We start from the raw sequence: 21,012 nt of genomic DNA on the forward strand, positions 1-21,012 counted from the left end.
CAGAAGAAATTGGTGACCTTGGAAATTGATCAAGAAACATTATTTGGTCTGAAGAACATATAGAAAAAAGAAGTTTAAAAAAAAAAAATGGAGCCCATAGACCTGTGGGATGTCATCAAGAATACTGACATATGCATGAAGCCTAATGCAAGAGCCAGAAAAGAGAGGAGAGAAAAAGGCAGAAAAAATATTTAAAGAAATCATGGCCAGAACTTTGATATTTAATGATAAATACTAAACTGTACATCTGAAAAGTTCAGTGAACTCTGAGACACAAAATAGTCTAACTATGGAAAGCCAAAAACAAAGAGAAAATATTGAAAGCACCCAGAGAAGTAACTCATGTATAAGAATTCCCTGATAAGATTAACAGCTAATTTCACATAAGAAACAGCAGTGGCCAGAAGGCAGCAGGATGACATAGTCTGATTGCCAAAAACAACCTGTCAATCCAGAAGTTTGTATCTAGCAAAACTGTCCATTGTGTTTCATACAAAAAAATAAAGATCACTGGTGAAAGTAATTACTTGGGTATATCTAAAAAACGATGTATTTGTTTCTGTTGCCGTGTAACAAATTACGCTGACGTATGGCTTAATACAACACACATTTATTACCCTGTATTTTTAAGGTGTTAGCCAGAATGTTCTCATCTTTAGGCTGGAGAAAAGTTTCCTTCCAAGCTTACTCAGGTTGTTACCAGGTTAGTTTCCTTGTGCTTGCAGGACTAAGGGCCACAACTTCGTGGACCTTTGGCTGGAGGTTCCTGTGGTTTCTAGAGATTACCTGCTGATTCTTGTCCCATGGGCTTTCCCGCTAGCAGTCCTCACCTTATCAAGTCAGCAATGAGAGTCACTGTAGCAAGTCTGCCAGCAAGATGGAACCTCATATAGCATAGCACAATCACAGTAGTGACAGTTCATTACCTTTGCCGAGTTCTGTTGGGTTAGAAGGAAGTCACAGGTCCTGCTTAAAGCTCAAGGGGAGAGGTACACAAAGGCATGGACCTGAAGAGGCAGGGATTTTCGGAGAGCCCCCTTAGAATCATGCTGGCATAGGCAGTATAAATGCGTTTTCTCCATTTTCATCTCTTTAAGACAACAGAATAAAACAAGCATAAGACTGCTTATGGGGGCACCTGGGTGCCTCAGTTAGTTAAGCACCTGCCTTCAGCTGAGGTGTGATCCTGGAGTCCTGGGATTGAGCCCATGTCGGGCTCCCTGCTCAGTGGGGAGTCTGCTTCTCCCGCTGTTCCTCACCTCACTTCTCTCGTGCTCTCCTTCTCTTTCTTTCTCTCTCAAAATAAATAAATAAATAAAATCTTAAAAAAAAAAAACCATCTATATAGATATGTAATATATACGACAGCAGTGGCACAAAGAAGGAGAGAGTAAAGAGGGCTGTATTGGAACAGCTTCTATGTTCCATTGGAATTAAACCCAAAATAAGAATAGGAGTGAATGATGAGAAATCAGTGGGATTAAAAATGGGCAAATGATGGAGAAAATTGGTGAAACAAAAAAAAGCAAAAATTGGCTCTTTGAAGAGATCAACAAAATTGCTAAATCTCCAGCCAGACTGATGAAGAATGCAAAAGAGAAAACACATAACCAGAACTAAGCATGGGAAAACTGTTTATAGATCCTGCAGACATTGAGAGGGTAATAGGAATATAACAAACACCTTTTTGCCATTTAGAAGAAATCGACCAATTCCAGGAAAGACATAAATTGCCAAAACTGATCCAAGGAGGAATGAAACAATTGAACAGTTCTATATCAAAGAAACTTAGTTCATAAATAAAACTTTTCACTAAGAAAACTTTAGACCCAGCTGCCTTTTCTGTTGCATTATTTTAAAATGTTGAAAGACTAAACAATAACATTGCTTCCCAGACTCTTTGAGGGAATACTTCCAAACTGTGTAAGGTTTGAGGTGCCCCGTTACAAGACCAAATAGACATTGAAAGAAATGAAAACTACATACCAGTATCCTTTGTGATGATAGATACAAAAATCCCTGACAAAATACCAGCAAATCTAAGCCGCCAGTGTATAAAAAAAGAATATTATATGGCCAACGACTGTTTACCCCAGGAATGCAGGGTTTAAGATTTGAAACTCAACATGGTAATTTACATTATTAATGGAATAAAAGTACAGATACCAAGTGATCATATTAATAGGTGCAGAAAAGACATATGACCTATAAGATACCTTTCATCATAAAGACTGAGCAAACCAGAAGCAGAAGATAACTCCAAAACCTAAGCAAAGGCACCTAGGAAAAACTACAATGTGCATCATAGTAAATGGTGAACTGCTGAATGCTTTCCCTCTGAGATCAGAAACAAGGCAAGAGTATGTGCTTTTACCATTTGTATTTAACACTTGTTTAAATAAGAATCCTATGGATTGGAAAGGGAGAAGTGACGCTGTCTTTGTTTGCAGAGAACGTAACTGGGTATGTAGACCAGCATAAGAAATCTACAAAAATGTGCTGGAACTAAAATGTGAATTTAGCTAGTGAATTTACACAGCTCAGTATGTAATCAAATTTCTCTGTATCAACAGTTAATAATTGGAAAATAAAATTTTAAAACAATTCATTATAACAACCAAATTTAAAAGTATTTAGTAACATAATGAAAGATGTGCAAGACCTGTACATTGAAAAGTACAAAACATTGCCAAGGGAAATTAAAGACCTAAATAAATAGATATTGTTTTTTCATGTTTGGAAAAATCAATATTACCTAGAGTATTTGGGGATGGTGTCCATTTTTTGAGTCAGTGGGGTTCCAGTCAAAATCCTACAGGCTTGTTTGAAGAAATTGACGAGTTGATTCTATAATTTATTGGCTAGGGGTGCCTGGGTGGCTCAGTGAGTTAAGCATCTGCCTTTGGCTCAGGTCATGATCCCAGGGTCCTGGGATTGAGCCCCATATCGGGCTCCCTGCTCAGAGGGAAGCCTACTACTCCCTCTCCCACTCTCCCTACTTGTGATCCCCATGTCTCGCTGTGTCTCTGTCAAATAAATAAAAATAAAATCTTAAAAAAATACATAAAAAATATTTATTGAGCAAAATAGTTTTTAAAAAGATTTGGGGATATGTACTACCTGCTACTATCACAACTTCCGTTAAAACTATTGTAATCAGGACACTTCAGTATGGGCGTATGAATATACTTTTCGGTCAATAGAACAGAACAGAGTTTGGAAAAAGACCCACGCTTTGTATAGTAAATTGGTTTTTGTCCATGGCACAAGGATAAATCACTGGGGAAAAGGTGGTCTTTATAACAGATTGCCCTGGGCAACTAGATATCTGTATGGAATAATAAACCTTGATCTGATCTCACTTTACACAGAAGTCAGCTATCAGTAAGTCATTATCCTAAATGTAAGAGTTAAAAATACAAAACTTAGAAGAAAACACAAATTCTAGGTGACACTGTGTTGGGCAAAGATTTTTTTTTTTTTTTTTGGTAATTTTATTTATTTTTTTTTTCAGTGTTCTAAGATCCGTTGTTTATGCATCACACCCGGTGCTCCATGCAGTACGTGCCCTCCTTAATACCCACCACCAGGTTCATCCAACCCCCAAACCCTCTCCCCTCTAAAACCCTCAGTTTGTTTCTCAGAGTCCACAGTCTCTCATGGTTTGTCTCCACCTCCAATTTCCCCCAGCTCCCTTCTCCTCTCCATCTCCCCATGTCCTCTGTGTTAATCCTTATGCTCCACAAATAAGTGAAACCGTATGATAATTGACTCTCTCTGCCTGACTTATTTCACTCAGCATAATCTCTTCCAGTCCCATCCATGTTGATACAAAAGTTGGGTATTCATCCTTTCTGATGGAGGCATAATATGCCATAGTGTATATGGATGACATCTTCCTTATCCATTTGTCCGCTGAAGGGCATCTTGGTTTTTTCCAGTTTGGCGACCGTGGCCATCGCTGCTGTAAACATTGGGGTACAGATGGCCCTTCTTTTCACTACATCTGTATCTTTGGGGTAAATATCCTGTAGTGCAATTGCAGGGTCATAGGGAAGCTCTATTTTTAATTTCTTAAGGAACCTCCACACTGTTCTCCAAAGTGGCTGCACTAACTTGCATTCCCACCAACAGTGTAAGAGGGTCCCCCTTTCTCTATATCCTCTCCAACACTTGCTTACTGTCTTGTTAATTTTGGCCATTCTAACTGATGCAAGGTGGTATCTCAATGTGGGTTTCTTAAACGGGATGCAAAAAGCACAAGCCGTAAAAGACAAATCAGTTGACTTCCTCAACACTGAAACATTTTGCTCTTCAAAAAAAGGAAAATGAAAAAGCAATCAGGATACTAGGAGACAACATCTGCAAAACATAGCTAACAAAGACTTGTATCAGAATATATATACAATGGAATTGTAAACTCAGTAATGAGAAAAACAATTTAGTAAAAATGAGTAATTTCAACAGACGCTGACAAAAGAAAATATCTGAATAAGCCCAGTGTCACTAGTCATCAGAGTCATATAAATTAAAACCTCAGCAATTTGCTATTTTATACTATCTGGAACAGTAAAATTAAGATCATTGATGATGCCAGTGTTGAAGATGTAGAACCGTAACTCTCTTACAGTGTTGCTGAGAGAATTGTGATATTGCACAGCCACTTAGAAAAACTGTGGCAATTTCGGAGTACACTTAGCATGTACACTTAAATGTACACTTAACAGGTGGCCCCACAGTTCTTTCCTATGTATTTACCCAAAGGAAATGAAAAATAACAGACTGGTATGTGAATGTTCACAGTAGCCTCAGTCATAACACCCTCAGACTGGAAATAACGCAGTTGTCCATCTGCTGGCAAATCCCTCAGTAAATGTATGTCCATATTACATTAATACTGATCAATAATACTATTTATTAATAATACTATTCAGCAATACAAAGGAATGAACTTTTGATACATATACACCAACAACATGGGTGCATTTCGGAAATGTCATGCTAAGTGAAGTCAGTCAAACACAAAAGTCTACATGCTATATGATTTCACTCATACACCATTCTAGAAGGGCAAACCTGTGGTGGTTGCCTGGGACCCACAGTCTGGGCAAGAAATTGACTGTAAAGAGGCAGGAAGGAACTTTCTGAGATGATGGGAATATTTTGATTGTGGTGATGGCTACATGGCTGTCTACAGTTCGACAGAGTTCATCAACCTCTACACTCGAAGTGGGTGAATTTTATTGTATCTCGGTAAAGTAGTTGGGGAAAAGATCATACTGGTGGGAGATATTTTTTATTCATATACACTTTAAAATTTTTCAGTAGACTTAAATGGATTTCTTGAAACTACTAAAACCTGTTTAAAGTAAACTTGTTTTTTTGATTTTATAAATTTTATTTTATCTCTGCACCTGTGATAAAATTTTATCTTATCTCTGCACCTGCAAGAAGGCAGAAGTGTGCTAAGGGGACAAAGTAATAAGGTGACTGTGGCTTGGGTTAGTGTTCAGAGAAAGCTTTTCTGATGAAGGGACAATTGAGCAGATTCAGTTCACTCAAGTGTCTTCACATGTGCCTTGCACATCTCTTACTCAATTTTTATCTAGGCGTTTGCAGTTCCTGTTATTAATTACAAATGAGATCTTTTCCTTATCTGTTGCATTAGCTGTAATAATCCTTAAATTAATCTCTGTTTGCATCTTCATTTGTCTTCTCTCTCCTATTTGTTAATGCCTTGACGACAGTAAGTATACAAATTTTATGCATTGTTAATTTATAGCTCTTCCTTCTCGGCTGTGTTTTCCGCGTGTGCTCTAATGCGTCTTCCTGGTTTTACTGAGACTAAGCAGATCCTTGTATCTGTTAATCTTTGTTTTTCCTAGCTCAGTGTAGCACCAAAATGCAAGTAACACCTAAAAAAGACCTAAAGTGGAAAACCAAAGATGCTGGTACAATTGCACATAACATAATTTCAGTCTTACTGTCTAATGGAGCGAGTATAGGATGCACGTAAGACTGCTGGCACCTTTAAAGACACCCCTGGTGGATTCAAAAGTGGGAGAAATGCAAGAAGGTATTTTTCAATCTGACAGATTAAGAAAGAAGCAGCTGATTGGTCAGGTATAGATTAAAAATGGAAGTCTTGGCAAGATTCATTGTTTCATTTGAATAGAAGGGGGTCTTTTAGATTTCATGCCTGTCTTAGTCTCCATATTTTAAGGGAGGTAGGTGTCCAAGACTTGAGGGCTCAGCATAAACTGTCAAAATGAAAATATTTGTTACTCAAGTTTGTGCCTTACCAGTAGATGGCAGCAAAATGCTTCGTTTAAACATGCTAGCTTGCTTGCTTGCTTGCTTGTTTTTTTTAAGAAAAGGCCGAGGCAGATAAAATACTCTTATTTTCTTTAAATGGTAACAACCACTGGGTAGGGTCAGTTTATACTAAATGATTTTAGAAATTCAACTGATACAGCCTCCCTAAAAACGTTAACTTTTTGCAGGTTTTGTTAGCAACTACTTCTTAATGGTATTTTTTATGCTCCTCAGTAGTATTAATATTGTATATGTAGTTTTCTGCCTCATAGATTTTTCTAAGGGACCCAGCTGTCATCATATAGTTGAGAACTAAATAACGTTTTAGTAAACAACACAGGAGTGTTTTAGTCCTATAACTATGGAGGCTTTTTGTGTGTTTGGAAAACACTCGTGAATTTCTCTTGAACAAACCAGAAATTAAGGGTGACTTTTATAAGAAGCGAGCATTTTAATCCTAGATGGTTAGATCTGACCAATTTATTTTCACCTAAGATTACAGGTCCCCAGGACGTGACCTACATAATAGGAGGGAGCCCTTCTTGCCCCCTTTTTCCCCACTGCCTGAGAAGGCCAGTGGAATGAGAGCTACACAGAACTGACCCTTGGCTTCAGGGAAGATCGGGGCAGGTGACAAAATTCTGTGACTCGAGTCACACAGCAGATTGTCAATTGTCGCTTTCTTTTCTTTCTTTCTCTCTCTCTCTTTCCAGAAATCAGCCTGTTTAGGAGAGCATTTTGGAACAGTTATATAGAAAAAATTTCTACAGGGCTGAGGTTTCTCCCAGTTTTTCACACAACGTGCTGCTTAATTCTTAGAAATTCCAAAATTCTTATAAAACTAAGAATCTACAGACTAGCCTTTAATCTTACAAAAAAATGATTTATCACGATCACGTAACATATATCTTACATGCTTTGGAATTTCTGCAGACCACAAAAGATTTTTTTTTTTTTTTTTTTACCTAATATACCCTAAAACAACACAGCCTGCCAGACCACAGTACATCCGTCCTTTAGAGCAGCAGATGTTGCTACACATGCTTCTCTTTAAGACCAAGAAGCACAAGAGAAAATAAAACAAAAAGTTCAAAACTGAAGAGAAACATGAAACAATACAGAAATGAGAGAGCCGAATAGCCGAAAGCAGTTGGTTAAATTAGGACAGAGAGGGGCTGTGGTAATCTGAACTCTCTCTTTTTGCCTATCTTTTAAATACTCTGTAGGTCATTTTCATTCTGTTAACCCAGGTTTGATGACTTTCTACCAAAATTTATTTTCTGTGAAAACTATGCTTCAATTAAACTGAGAAAGAAGTACTTAATGGTCATTATAACCTTCAATCATTTCACATTTTTTTTTCCTGGGAATGATCTTGAATGCTCTGTGCTATGGTGTAGAGTTTATTGTTTTGTCTTCGAGTCCACTAATGTTTTCATTTTGGTTTTCACCCTAGCCGATCCAACAGTTAAGGACTTGATTGGAGGTTTCACTGCTCTTCACTACGCAGCCATGCACGGCCGGGCCCGGATCGCACGCCTGATGTTAGAATCTGAATACAGGAGCGACATTATTAATGCCAAAAGCAATGATGGCTGGACTCCCCTCCATGTGGCTGCTCACTATGGTAGGGACTCATTTGTCCGACTCCTACTGGAGTTCAAGGCTGAGGTCGACCCGCTCAGCGATAAAGGCACCACCCCCCTTCAGCTCGCCATCATCCGAGAGAGATCAAGCTGCGTGAAGATCCTCCTGGACCACAATGCCAACATCGACATCCAGAACGGTTTCCTGTTGCGATACGCGGTGATCAAAAGCAATCACTCTTACTGCCGAATGTTCCTTCAGAGAGGAGCAGACACAAACTTGGGTCGCTTAGAAGATGGACAGACTCCTTTACATTTGTCTGCCCTTAGGGATGATGTACTCTGTGCACGGATGTTATATAACTATGGAGCGGACACAAACACAAGGAACTATGAAGGACAGACCCCACTGGCTGTTTCAATAAGTATTTCTGGAAGTAGTCGACCATGTTTGGATTTCTTACAAGAAGTCACAAGTATGTAATTTAATTATTACTCTTACTGCATTTTTAAGAAATTTTCATCTTCTTGGGGGGGTTTCAGATGGGTTTACGGCTTACTGAGCAGATGCTAATGATGCCTATCAGTCCTGCTTACTAGGAAGTTATTAATAATATGACTCATGCCTCATCCATTGGAAGTAAAAAGAAAGCTCTTTATCACAAGATTTCATACCCGTTCCTGAAAATAATAGGGGTAGATAGGCTGAGAGTGAAAATGTAGGAAGGGACAGAGAGAGGAGAAATTGGTAAATTCAAAGATCTCTGTTAGAACAAGCCAGTTCCTACTAGTCACTCACATAGTCATTTGGGCTTTCATGGACTTCTGATTGAAGAATTAGGACAGCATTGGCCTTTAGGTCGCATAGCTGTGGAAGTGTCCTAGAATTGGTATTTATCGCAAAGCTGTTGCTCCGTGTTTTAGTGTTGCTTTTCTGGCTTCCCGTGGTGTGACCCCACATGAGACGAACAGCAGTGTTACTGAACGAGGGATCCAAGTAATGCAGGGTTGAGGATGCCGGAAGTTGCTCTTAAGATTTGTCATCCATGGGAGATTTTGTGCCACTGTCCGGGCCCACATGGCTTCCACTCCTGACCAGTTTTGGTGTGGGCACTTCTTCGGAAAGCCTGGAAATATGTGACCCACCTTGCATGGTGGTGTACGTTTGCCTTGTTTTTCTGGCAGGGATATTGGTCTGTGTGTGGACATAGCCACCCTCTCTTGTCAGGCTTCCGCCACGGCTAGTCATGTATGTGTCTCAGAGCTCAACATCCAACCCGAGGCTCAAGTCGATCAACGAAATGTTTGATTTTGCCCTCTGCTGCACTTTCACAAACTCCCTTTTCCTCACCTGGTTTTTCCCTTTGAGTCGTTATCATGGAGGAACAGAGACACTGTGGGTACAGTTGTCCTGAGGTACAACTAAGGAGTTCACTTGACCTCGTAAAAAATCTACTCTCCTGCTTGGAACTGAACTTGGGAGTAGAAATCTTATGAACAGGTGAAGTGTCATTTGGATTTTGTGTGTTTATGAAAAGGAAAATATGACATTGTTACCACTTTGTGTTTGCAGACCAAAGCCCAAAAAGAATAACACTCAGGATCTAACTTATGCTGTCCAGTCGGCCTGCTTGTTGCAATGAAAATGGTCAGCTCTATCCAGTATGGTAGCTACGAGTTCTAGCCCGGTGTGGCTGCTTTAAACATGTTACGTGTTTAATGTCACTGAGGAACTGAATTCGTTTTGTTTTTAATTTATTTATTTATTTGAGAGAGAGAGAGTGAGAGAGAGCATGAGAGGGGAGAAGGTCAGAGGGAGAAACAGATTCCTCACGATCTGGGAGCCCGATTCGGGACTCGATCACGGGACTCCAGGATGTGACCTGAGCCGAAGGCAGTAGCTTAACCAACTAGTCACCCAGGCGCCCAAAGAACTGAATTCCTAATTTATCTGTATTGGAGTTTAGATGGTTGCAAGTGCCCGGTGGCCCCCATGTTCTACAGCATAGATCTATCTGTCTTGCGAGCAATGTTTGGGGCCAACTGGTAGGTGATCCCTTGAAAGTTTCTGAGGCACATGACAGACTGAGAGATGGGAGAAGTCATGTGTGGTGTTTCCTCTCCAGCTTACTCTGACTCTTCATATCCAGGCCGCGTCTAACAAAAAGTTTGCCATGACATTCCAAGTGCTGGTTCTCTCAGCAGATTTTCTAGCAGCCTTCATCCGTAGACTGGGAGGGGTGTTGGTGTTGTGAGAGAGACTATCACTCTTGAACTTGAGGTTAGGATTCTGTCGCGGAAAAAGCCTGTGAAGCGTCTCTTATTCTTTCTGCATTCTGAATATCTTTTTGTTGTTGCTATTGTCTTTGTTCCAACCTCTCACTCCTGGTTGAATCAGTGCGACTGCCCCTCTTGTTAAGTATTTTGCTCGGCAGTTAAGGACGTCGACTAGGGCCGGGCTGCCCAAGCTCAGGCCCCAGCTCCACCACCTGTCACCTGTGACCTTGGGCAGCTTACCCAGCTGCTCTGTGCCCCAGTGCCCTCATGGGAGCATTAGGGTAATGACAGCTATCCTATAGGCTTGTCGTGTAGATTCAATGAGTTCATGTTTATAATGTGCTTAAAACGGCACCTGGCACAGTTTAAGTGCTACATGTGTTTTTTAAAATAAAATAATTAAATGAGAGTGGATGAACAGCAGGGCCCGGCTTGCTACCAGTCGAGTGAACCCTGTAGGTTCTCAGTCTCCCCCAGCCTCCTATTTTCTAGCTGGTTGACTATTGTTCCCCTTATCCTCTCCCTGTGCCATAATGCAAACGCCCCTACTCACCGCACGGACGAGGGAGTTACTGAGAATGGAAAATCTTTAAAGAGAGAAATTCCACGAGAAAAACTGAACCTCGGGCATCGACGAACCAGAACTTTTAAACTTACTGGGGGTAGAAAAGGGATCGTAATGACCTGCATGCCTGGAATTTTGTCCAGAGACAAGGAGCGAAGAACTTCTGTTTAGGCGGGAAGCCCGCTTCTGAATTCTCAGGCACAAATCATGCCTGTGGCAGGGATGGACCTCCCCCACAGCCAGCCCCCTCTGCGGGAGAAGGCCGTGGGCCTGAGAAGCTTTGCTGATTGCACTTCTTGTGTCCAAGCGTCTGGAGATGAGAGGAGGTAGAAAACACAGTCCAGGCAGGCTGGAGAGGGCGCTGAACGAGATGGCTCCCTGCTGGAGAGTGCCACTGGGAAGGAGGCTGCTTTCATGTCGGATTGGCCGGCCTGTTTCCAGAACAGGTGCCCTGTTGTGCTGCCTGCCTCGGAACTCCTTCAGTTGTAAGGCTTATCACCCTTATTCTGCACAAGATGGAAACATTCAGAAGGCAAAGTGGGATCCAAGATTTGTGCAAGCAGCCGGGTCAAAAGCTGCTGGAGGGGTTGGCGTGTCACCGGCCCCTTCCTTTGCCAGGGCCCTGCACATCTGTACTCACTGGGAATCTACCTCTGACGGGCTGCTCTTTCATCAAGGCATTAGAGACGCAAGATTTTACTATTACCATCTACTGTCTTCGTCAGTTTTAACAGAGCAATCATCGGTTAAATTGCCTGTCTGATAATCCCAGCATCTGTGTCATGGCTGAGTCTGCTTCGATGCTTGCTTTGTCTCTTCCAGTGGGGTTTTTTTTTTTCTTGCCGTTTAGCATGTCTTATAATTTTTTATGGAAGCCAGACAGGATGGATCAGGTCATAGGAACGGAGGCAAATAGGCCTTTAAATGTCAGGCCCTGTGTGAACCTGGCCCGGAGCTGGGCCACGTGCCATGTCTGCTGGAGCTGTAGGAGCCAGGAGCTTCAGACCCTCCTGCGTCCTCGGTTTTGTCTCCGTCTCTTGACTCTGGGCTTCTCTCGGTACTCCTCCTCCGAAGTGTCTGCATCTCGCGGCTCTTTCAGCTCAAGACCACAGTTGTCCCACTGGAGCCCCGTTACTGTTACCTAAGGGGTTGGGGGAGGCCAGCAGTCTGGCGTCTTCAGATCAAGTCTGTCTTTCGGGGGACTATGTCCTTGGGCTGCGTCCTTCGGAAGTTTCACCGTTTGCCCGCTTCTCCACCCTCCCCATGTGTCCTCCGCGCTCACACAGCTCAGTGACCCAGGAAGACTCCGGCGTCCTGAGTCAGAGAACTGTTCTTTCTCCAGGGGACATAACTCTGATCAAGTCTTCACCCTTCAAGAACAGGCCTTTGTTACAGAGAAGGTTCTGGGTGTAGGTCACGTGGTTGTTCTCAACCCTCCTCCCTTGCCAGAACCAAGAACAGGGTTTTTATTAGCTATTCACCGTGGCAGCCTGGTGGGGTTCCTGAAAGTAAAACAGAATGTTGCGGGGGGGAGCAGGCGGGGCAGGGGGCTCCATGAGACGGTGACGCGCACTGTCAGGCCAGTCCACGCACAGCCTCAGGTTAACTCGTCACAATTACCGTGGAAGTGCTCCTACCAGTTTATGGCACCCGCAGCTTCTGGTGCAGGTACGCAGCTGTCCGCCAAGACTCCCTGGATCTTTCTCTCCCCTGATGTTGCGGTGGTTTGCCCTGTGACGTCTGTTCACTGGTGGGTGAGTCCAAGAGAGGTCATTGATTTTGTTTGTTCAACTTTTTGTTCTTACAAGGGCAGGAGTGATGACTTTCCAAGCTCCTTACATGTTCACGAGCTAAAACTGGAAGCCTGTTCATTAGTTTTATTGTTTTTACATGAAAAGTGAAACACAGCCTATCCATGGTCATTTGGGCTGAGTGGTGTTCTGCCCCCCACAGAATTCAGGGTCACATCTCTCCTGTATATGATCCTGAAGACCTCTCAGCTCTGCCTGTGTCGGGGGTGCTGTTGAACTCTGTCTAGTGGCGGAGAGAGCAGCTAGTGGGCTCTTGACCCCATGTCTGACTTGCCTAAAAACCTTGGGCAAGCTGGTTAGTCTCCCGGCTCCCCCTGCTGCTCAGTTCCCCCCTCTGAAACATGGGGGAATGAGACCACAGTCCCCAGCGGCTCCCCCCACTTTTTAAAATTCTTGCCAGTAACCACTTAAAAGGGATGATTTCCTGCAGCTTGTGATTTTATTTTACAATTTATGTAGAACAGTGATTTTCACAGTGCGGCCTCTTACAGGGTTTCAAGACCATCTGAGGGGCCCTTGAGGTCAGAACGGTCTTCGTAACAGCGCTGAGGTGTGACTTGCCTCTTTAACTGCACTGTCATTTGACTTATGGTGTAGGAGCAATGGTGGCTCAAACTTCTGGTTCCTCAGTGTTAATCGAGGCAGTGGCCCCAAAGGGTGCCCCTCGTCCTTGAGTCCTTCACCACCAGGCAGTCCCGCCAAAGAAGATTCCAGTTCCATTTAGAGAAGTCTTTGAGAGAGCAGCAAAAGTAATCCCATTAAATCTCATCCCTCTGAGTATGTGCTTTCTTAATATTCTGTGGATGGAAACTGAAAGTATTCTTACTGTGTACCAAAGTGCTGGGACTGAATTGACAAAAAGCACTTCTTTGATTTGTTTGAGTTGAGCCAGCAGGTTTTTTTGTGGAACACCCATTTTTACCTGGAAGATAGACAGACAAAGATAGCTGTTTAGTCTTGGATATCTGGCAGACTTTGTTGTCCCCTTAAGGAAAACAGTTGACAGTGTTTATGACGAGTCATAAGCCTTGAGCTTTCAAGTGAAAATTAGAATTTTGAAAAACTTGTATTTTTCAAATTCAAATTCAAATTCAAAATGTGACATTGATGGGTTCCCAATATGCAAAGTCTTTTGAGATGAGCTGCGATACTAACAAAAGTGATTTTTTGATACTATCATAATGAAATCGGTCAACATTTGGAAGATCTCTGTAACTTAAGGAGCCATTGTTTTCCAAAGGACTAATGCACAATTTGACAAAAACATGCATGGGCAAAAGATCCATTCAAAGGGCAAAGTAGACCAATGGATTTGCATGTGAAAGAGCACAAGAGGTTCATTGATTTGGTTTCAGATTTCATATTGCAACTAACCTTTAAAAAAATACCACTTGCTGAGTTTTGGTGAAGTATCAGAGAAGATGATAATCATCTAAAAAGGCTATGAAAATATTCCTTCCCTTTCCAACGATGTGAAGGAGGCTGGATTTTCTTGAAGTACTTTAATCACAGCATATTCAAACATAATGCAGGAGCAGATCTGTGAATCCAGCTGTCTTGTAGGAAGCCAGACCTTAAGAGATAATCTGCAAACATGTAGAACAGTGCTACTCTTCTTATGAAACCATTTTTGTTTTAGAAAGCAGCCTCTTTTTTTTTTTTAAAGATTTTATTTTTTTTAGTAGTCTCTACACCCAACATGGGGCTTGAACTCACAACCCCCAAGATTAAGAGTTGCATGCTCTACTAACTAAGCCAGCCAGACACCCCATATTACTATTATTTTCATTTAAAAATAACAATATGTTTTAAATTTCCCAACCTTAATCTCTAAGTATGGCAAATACAGATAGAGAAAACCCATATAAACAAAAATTCTTTGAGGTCCTCCAATTTTGAGAGTGCAAAGAGGTCATAAAACGAAAAAATGGAGACCCTAATGACCATACAACTTCTACATGCACATTTTTTTTAGGACATCTTGTTAACCTAGTGTTTTCAAATTTGGTGAATTTCTAGTATATTTCTGTTTGCAGTTGCTACAGTCTGGATACAATGAAATGCTTTATATTACTACTTCCCTATGGCAACATATTTACAACTTAGGATCTATAGAGATCAGTGATTCCTGAAGTGTGTCTATAAAATTTTGGTTCTGTGAGATGCTCTGAGGGTAAACATATTCATTATTCAGATTAATTTGGAAGACTGCTACCCTGGATTTTAGATCTCAGTTTCAGGGAGTAGTACATCCAAGGTGCCGAGAAGTCCTTGAGTAAGTTAACCATTAATTTTTGTTCACTAAACAGTTGACTTTCACAGGCATCTTTTATTCCTGTGGCAAGCTCTGGTCTAGATTACTCTTAAGGCAGAGAGTATGCAGTTTGGGTTTGTCTTTACTATCCATAAGGAGGCCAAGTTGCGATCTGTGTTTCTCATAGATGCTGCTTACAGACTTGAAGCAACCAGTTAGTTTGCATCAGGGGTATGTAAAAGGTCGGACTGGGTTGTATTTTGATTTGTATAGCCTAAGAAATTAAATGGCCCATATTTCTAAGAAAAAAACATTAGGTAGATGGGAATTGAATTGGGTAAACTGTTTGGGGGAGACGCTTTCTGGAACAGCATGGCAGGTGTTTAAAAATACTGTTTTATAAACACCGCAGTAACCTGAAACGTGTTTTTATTTAAAAATAGTCAAACACACTGTTTTGGCTTCAGGAGTTAAACTTCAAAAAAAAAATTTCAAACTCTAAAAAATAAGAATACGAGTCATGACTTTTTTTTTTTTTTTTTCAATTTTAAGAAGGTAAAATTTAGCCTGTGGCTTTCTCCATTAAATCTAGTACAATGTGAGCATATGAGCAGATGATTACATAAAACAACACCTCTACCACAGGTGCCCTTATTTCTGTATTTCTTTTTAAATTTTTTAAATTCTTTTTAAATTTTTGTTGTTGTTGTTGTTGTTTTTGGTAGAATTATATCAAAACAGTTTTACCAAGTGTAACTCTTTGGAGAAGTAATTTGTGTAACCCGTTTTACCTGTGGTGATTTTTGATTGATTTTTTTCCTAATAAATTAGGGATTTGCCAGACATCTGCATTATAGTCTTGTTAGGCCTTTGGGTCCCAATTACTAAAATCACTTTTGGAAATAAATAAATAGTACATAGTTCTAAGTCACATTAGACTACACTTTAAAGTCCTTTGATCTAGAAAGCATTGCCTTATTGTACTTTTTCATATTTATATTGCTTTCTGTTTTCAATATAGGCTTCTAGAGATTTGTTATTTGTTAGGAAGCAATATATGGTTTTGTTTAGTTTTAGTGCAAATGAAGGATATAGGTCAAAGCATTAGCCTGTGGAAACAAATGGAAGCAATGGACAGATGTCATCAAGGCTGATACTGTATATATTTGGATTCTAGTTAAGAGTTAAGGTATTTTACAATATGACGATTTTTCCTTTAAGGTGAGCTACACTATAAAGATTTGTTGAACACATTTCATCCTGAGTCTCTGTGAAGGAAGTTCAGGGCCAAGAGCAAAGGAATAAAATGTGTTTATGGTAGGATTTTTTAAATTGGGAAGCCGAAATGAAACAAAGAAGTATTGGGAGACCATTCTAGATACTGACCTACGATGGGGAGGTGACTGTAAGGAACAGTTTAGATTGTAGACAGCAAAGGAGGCTAAATCTTTCATTGCGTTTCTCTACATCTTCCCCTCTACTTCCAGTCTCTTTCCCCTCTTCCCCAAAGACGACCCAGAACATTGTTTTGCTTTCATTTTCTTTCCTCTGGCTCTACAAAAATGTTTTGCCTCTCTGTCTACCTTTACAAACATTTGACCCAAATAAATAGGTTTAGCCTATCATAAATGTGGTAATGGTGGTATCCAAAGGAGGTGGTTTAGGATATTTAATTTTCTAAATTATGCCACTGCCCTGGTTTTGTAATTTATCCTAGACCAGACCCTTCAAAAGCTGATTTCCTATTTTATACCAGCCCAATTATTACTAATGATGGGCTGCTTTACCAAATGGAGAGGCTAATAGCCCTTTGAACTGTTATGCAATCCCATTGTAGTTTGTTAGTGTGAACACCTTGTAGTGTTCCTGCATCCCCCAAAGTGTTTATGATTCCTGAAATTATACTCTTGTGTGAGATATCCCCCCCGGTCTCTCCTGTTACAATCCTTTGGACAAGGTGGTTGTTATTTAACAGGGTAGGAGTAATTTTCTGCGACACCTAGTAAACCTTGTGCACGTGTGTGTTGAGTGCTTTTGGTTTCATTCTCTTTATTCTCTTTCTCGGCCTTTTTTTCTTCTGCGACCCCTTCTCCCCTCACCCCTTCAGTCCACAGCATAGTTTATTTCGGGGGTGCCTAGGAGGCACACGGTAAACCTTTTTGAGTGCTGTGTTGACTAGAAAGTAAGTACTTCTTTTTCAGTCGTAATTTGCTGTTCCTAAAATGATATTCCTGAAAATAAAAATAACTCCTCAGTCAGTCTTAGAAATAGTGATGGCAATGAGTAGTCCTTATCACTCCTTCCTGTTGAAGCCTGCTGTCCGGCCCTCGTTCCTACATGGCAGGTAAGTCCACATCTCTGTCCATTGGCACTGTAGCCTAAAGACATCCCGCACTTCATCACCGCACAGGTTTTTGTAGAGTTAAGGTTCTTACATCTCTGCTTGCCCCAAATCATGCAGTGATTTCCACAGCGTCATTCCCATCGGTTTGCCCTGGACCATTGCCCCGTAAGGTTACCAGTGGCTCCTTTACTGTTAAGCTGCCACCTGGTTGTCCTCCTCTCTTAACACCAGGAAGATGGAGACCCCAACTTCCAAGACGCGCCCTCTACTTTTCTGGGAAGGAGAAGTAAATGTTATCCTTACAAGTATTGAAAAACCACTATTTTAACATTCATTTGCCAAATACTTATATATAGTCCTACGCGTCTGGGACAATACCATAAACCCTTGAGCAAAATTAACTTTTTTGATGCTTGTAAAGCCTGCGATGGAGGTGGTGTTGTCCTTGGTTCATACATGAGGAATCTGAGGCAGGAGGCCAAGGGGCTTGCCCAAGACCACACGGATTGTAAATGGTGGGGCCAGGAATCCAACCCGGGCTGTCTTGCTCCAGACTTGATGCTTCTAACCACTAAGATCCCATTAAAGGTCATTTTGCAGACCGGAATTATACATGGTCAAGAACTCTTTGAAAGCTCAGATTCTCCCCAGATAGTAAAAGATTGCCACAGCATACCGCTTGAGGAGAAAAATCAGTAGCAAATTCAGTAAAACTCTGATGTTTGGACATAGAAAATTCATCTCTCCCTGGGAAAGGCCCCTGTGGAAGTACCTTCTGAGGACAATAGGATTTCTGTAGCTACGTCCCTTGGATTCCAGCCGCTAGCTTGTCTTTGCCTTCTTGCATTTTATCACAGACAGTGAGGAGAGCCAGTGGTCCCTGTAACAGTCGGCCTACAGAATCTTCTTAACTAGACCATTAGGGTATTTTTACTACTTTTCTGTGTTACAGCAGGGGACGGTGTTGTCAAACTTTCTGCCACTAATAAAAGCCCCTCTCCCCACGCCTGCAGTTTCTAGTAACTTTTTTTCTCAGCTTCTAGTAACATTTTAGGACTTTCTTTTAAGCCCTGACTAAGAGACTCCTCAGACCCCTTCCCCACCAGCTGGTCCTAGTGATAAAGCCACATATATTGGATTTTTTTTTTTTCTTCTTTTTAATGGCAACACCCTACTTCGGAGTCACAGGATCTCAGTTATCTACTGCTGGAAATTTTAGTGGCTTAACACAGTAATACTGGATTATTTTGCTTCTCTGCTCCACATGGTGTCATCTGGAGTTTCTTGATTGGGGTCTCTTCATGTTCAAGATGGCGCACTCCGATGGCCGGCGGTGGGGTGCTGGCAGTTGGGAGGTCAGCCAGGACTGCTGGGCAGGGACCTCGCTTCCTTCTTCTAGATTGCTCAGACTTCTTCATGGCATGCTGGTGGCTGTGTTCACAGAGTTAATGTCCCAAGAGCCAGGGGAAAGCATGTCCCCCTCTATGACTTAGTTGTCACAGTCACATAGCATGAGGCATAGGTGACGTTGTGGGGGGTTTTTTTGGAGAGCACAGCCTGGCGCAAAATAGGATTATCAGAAGATCCCCCTTATGTAACCCTTTGCCTCAGTCCTTTTTTTTTCCCCTTAGCTAAGCAAATTCCAGTCATACAGGTTTTCTACTCTGTTGGATGATATGTTTCCATTTAAGTGTGCATATATTCTTCTACATGTCAACTTTATCCTCACCTGTTTGTAGCCTGAATACATTGTGCTTGTTCTTTTCATTAATATTACATTTGAAAAGAACCTGCCATCTATCGGGAAAATCAGATTCTTTCCTCCGGAAAAAAAAGAAGGTTTGTATCAAATTCATATTCTGGTTTGCATTTGCAGATCAAATACAGTAAGCACTTACCGAAAAATAACAATGATAATTTATTCCCTTCCTAATGGTAGCCCATGACGCATAGTGAAAAATAATTCAAAGCAGGTTAGAAAATGATTTGCTGTTGACATGGGCAGATTTTGCAATGAGTTGACTGGTTTGTCCCTTATGGACGAGCCTGTTAAGTATTCATTCATTCAACTAGTTTTTACCAGAGTGTGGTATCAGGCGTTGGGCTCCATTGGCAGCCAGAAGTGGTCTTGCTCTCACGAAACATGTCAGATGGTGAAGAAGGTGGGCATTAGTAGAGAATCACCAAATAAATGTAAAATCACAGCCTTGTTAAGAGCTGTAGCAGAAGGGAGCTCTGGAGTATCTGATGGGGAACCTGATTTGTCACCCCTAAAAGAGTGCTTTTGAGCAGAGATCTGGAAAATGGAGAAGACATAGCTTGGCCAGAGATGCGAGCCTCAGACCGACCCGCGTGCCGGTATCCGTAGGTACGCGTGCCCTAGGTTTACAGGCATTTCTAGGAAAGTAATAGCTTCCGCAGTTCTGTTCAGAGAAGACCGTGAGTTAAGTAACTCCTGGAAAGCACATGTTCACACAGGCCCTGACAGAGAGGTCTAAGGAGCCTTTTGTTAATTTGTGAAGAATTACTTAATTTTGAATAATGGCAGTCACTATAAACAAAGACAGCTCAAATAAGGGGTAAAGTATTAATTATAGCAGTAACTCTCCATCAATGACTTGGGGACTCCTGGAGCTCCACAAGACCCTTTCCCCTACCTGAGGTCAAAACGATTTTCGTAATACTGAGACATGATCTGCCCTTTCCACGTGCCTTCTTTCATGAGCGTAAGTGGACTTGTCTAGAGACGAGATGATTTTATCACAGCAGATTGAATGTAGAAGCATGTATGAGAACTCAGCTGTCCTCTCTTAAGCTAGCCCTTTAAGAACTTTAAAAAAATGTGAAAGAATGTCATTCTTCTTACTGTTTTTCAAAAGGTTGTTTTTGTACCAGTGTTGTCTATGGCCAAATGTAATGGGTTTATTATTCTTTTTTTTTTTAATTGAATATTTCTAAAATTTGCTTTAACTTCTAATATGGTCATTACTAATAGATATAAACCCACATAAATGGGAGTTCTTTCATGTCCTTGATATATTTAAAAAATGCAAAGAGGTTTTGAGACCAAAAAGTTTGAGATTCGCTGAGGTATGGCATTCTACTTGACTTTGAGCATGTTACTTAATCTCTCTGAGACACAAGGAGTCTGTAAGATGGGGATGATGATCCAAGTGCTTCCCTCATCAAAGGATGAAACGAGTTAGTGTATGTCGAGAGCTTATAAGGATACACGGCACAGACTAAGCCTCCAACATGTTAGCTTTTGCTGTTTTTTTACCATTTAACATGAAGGCAAAATTTATGCGAGCCCACATACAACTGAGGCACGGTTGCTTAGAATTCTTGCCTGGGTTTCTGGTCATCTAAATCCTTTTGGTAAAACACAATATTCAGAAGCGAACGGAATTGAATTTTGTAACCTTTGAGTTGAGCTATCGCTCAACTATAGCTATAGCTATAGTTTTTATTGGCACATGGTGAGGGTGTGAGGTTTGAAGACGCATGGATTCAGAATAGCTGGAGGTGTCTTTCCCACCTGGCTCCCTGCCCCCTCTGCCCTCGTGCCTGCAGCCAGGGGTCTGCTATGTCCCGAATCATGGTGAACAGGTGGGCGAATGTTGCTTGGGAAAGCTCCCTGGAGATCAGGCTCGTGTCTGGGCTCTAGTGCCCTTGATGGTGAGCTGAAAGGAGGGGCCACATTAGACAGCATCTCATTTGGTTTCCCCCCTTTTTAGATGGAGAAGCTTTGGCCCAGAGGGGATGATTTGGTCCCCCTGGGCTCACTGAGCATATTAGAGGCATTTCAGGATGAAAACTGGCATTCTGATTTGTAATGAAAAGAATAACAGCCTTAGACG

At 41.4% G+C, this 21,012-nt stretch overlaps 1 protein-coding gene across 1 annotated transcript in view; it reads left to right on the forward strand.

Annotated features, from left to right (window-relative positions):
* Positions 1 to 21,012, forward strand: part of ASB7 (ankyrin repeat and SOCS box containing 7) — a 50,634-nt gene that overhangs the window by 25,162 nt on the left and 4,460 nt on the right. The window contains exon 5 of the mRNA XM_046009647.1: positions 7,772 to 8,377. Coding sequence (XP_045865603.1) covers positions 7,772 to 8,377 — 606 coding nt within the window. The remainder of the gene's footprint in view (positions 1 to 7,771; positions 8,378 to 21,012) is intronic.

Source organism: Meles meles, chromosome 6 (assembly GCF_922984935.1).
Source record: "Meles meles chromosome 6, mMelMel3.1 paternal haplotype, whole genome shotgun sequence".
Taxonomy (NCBI): domain Eukaryota; kingdom Metazoa; phylum Chordata; class Mammalia; order Carnivora; family Mustelidae; genus Meles; species Meles meles.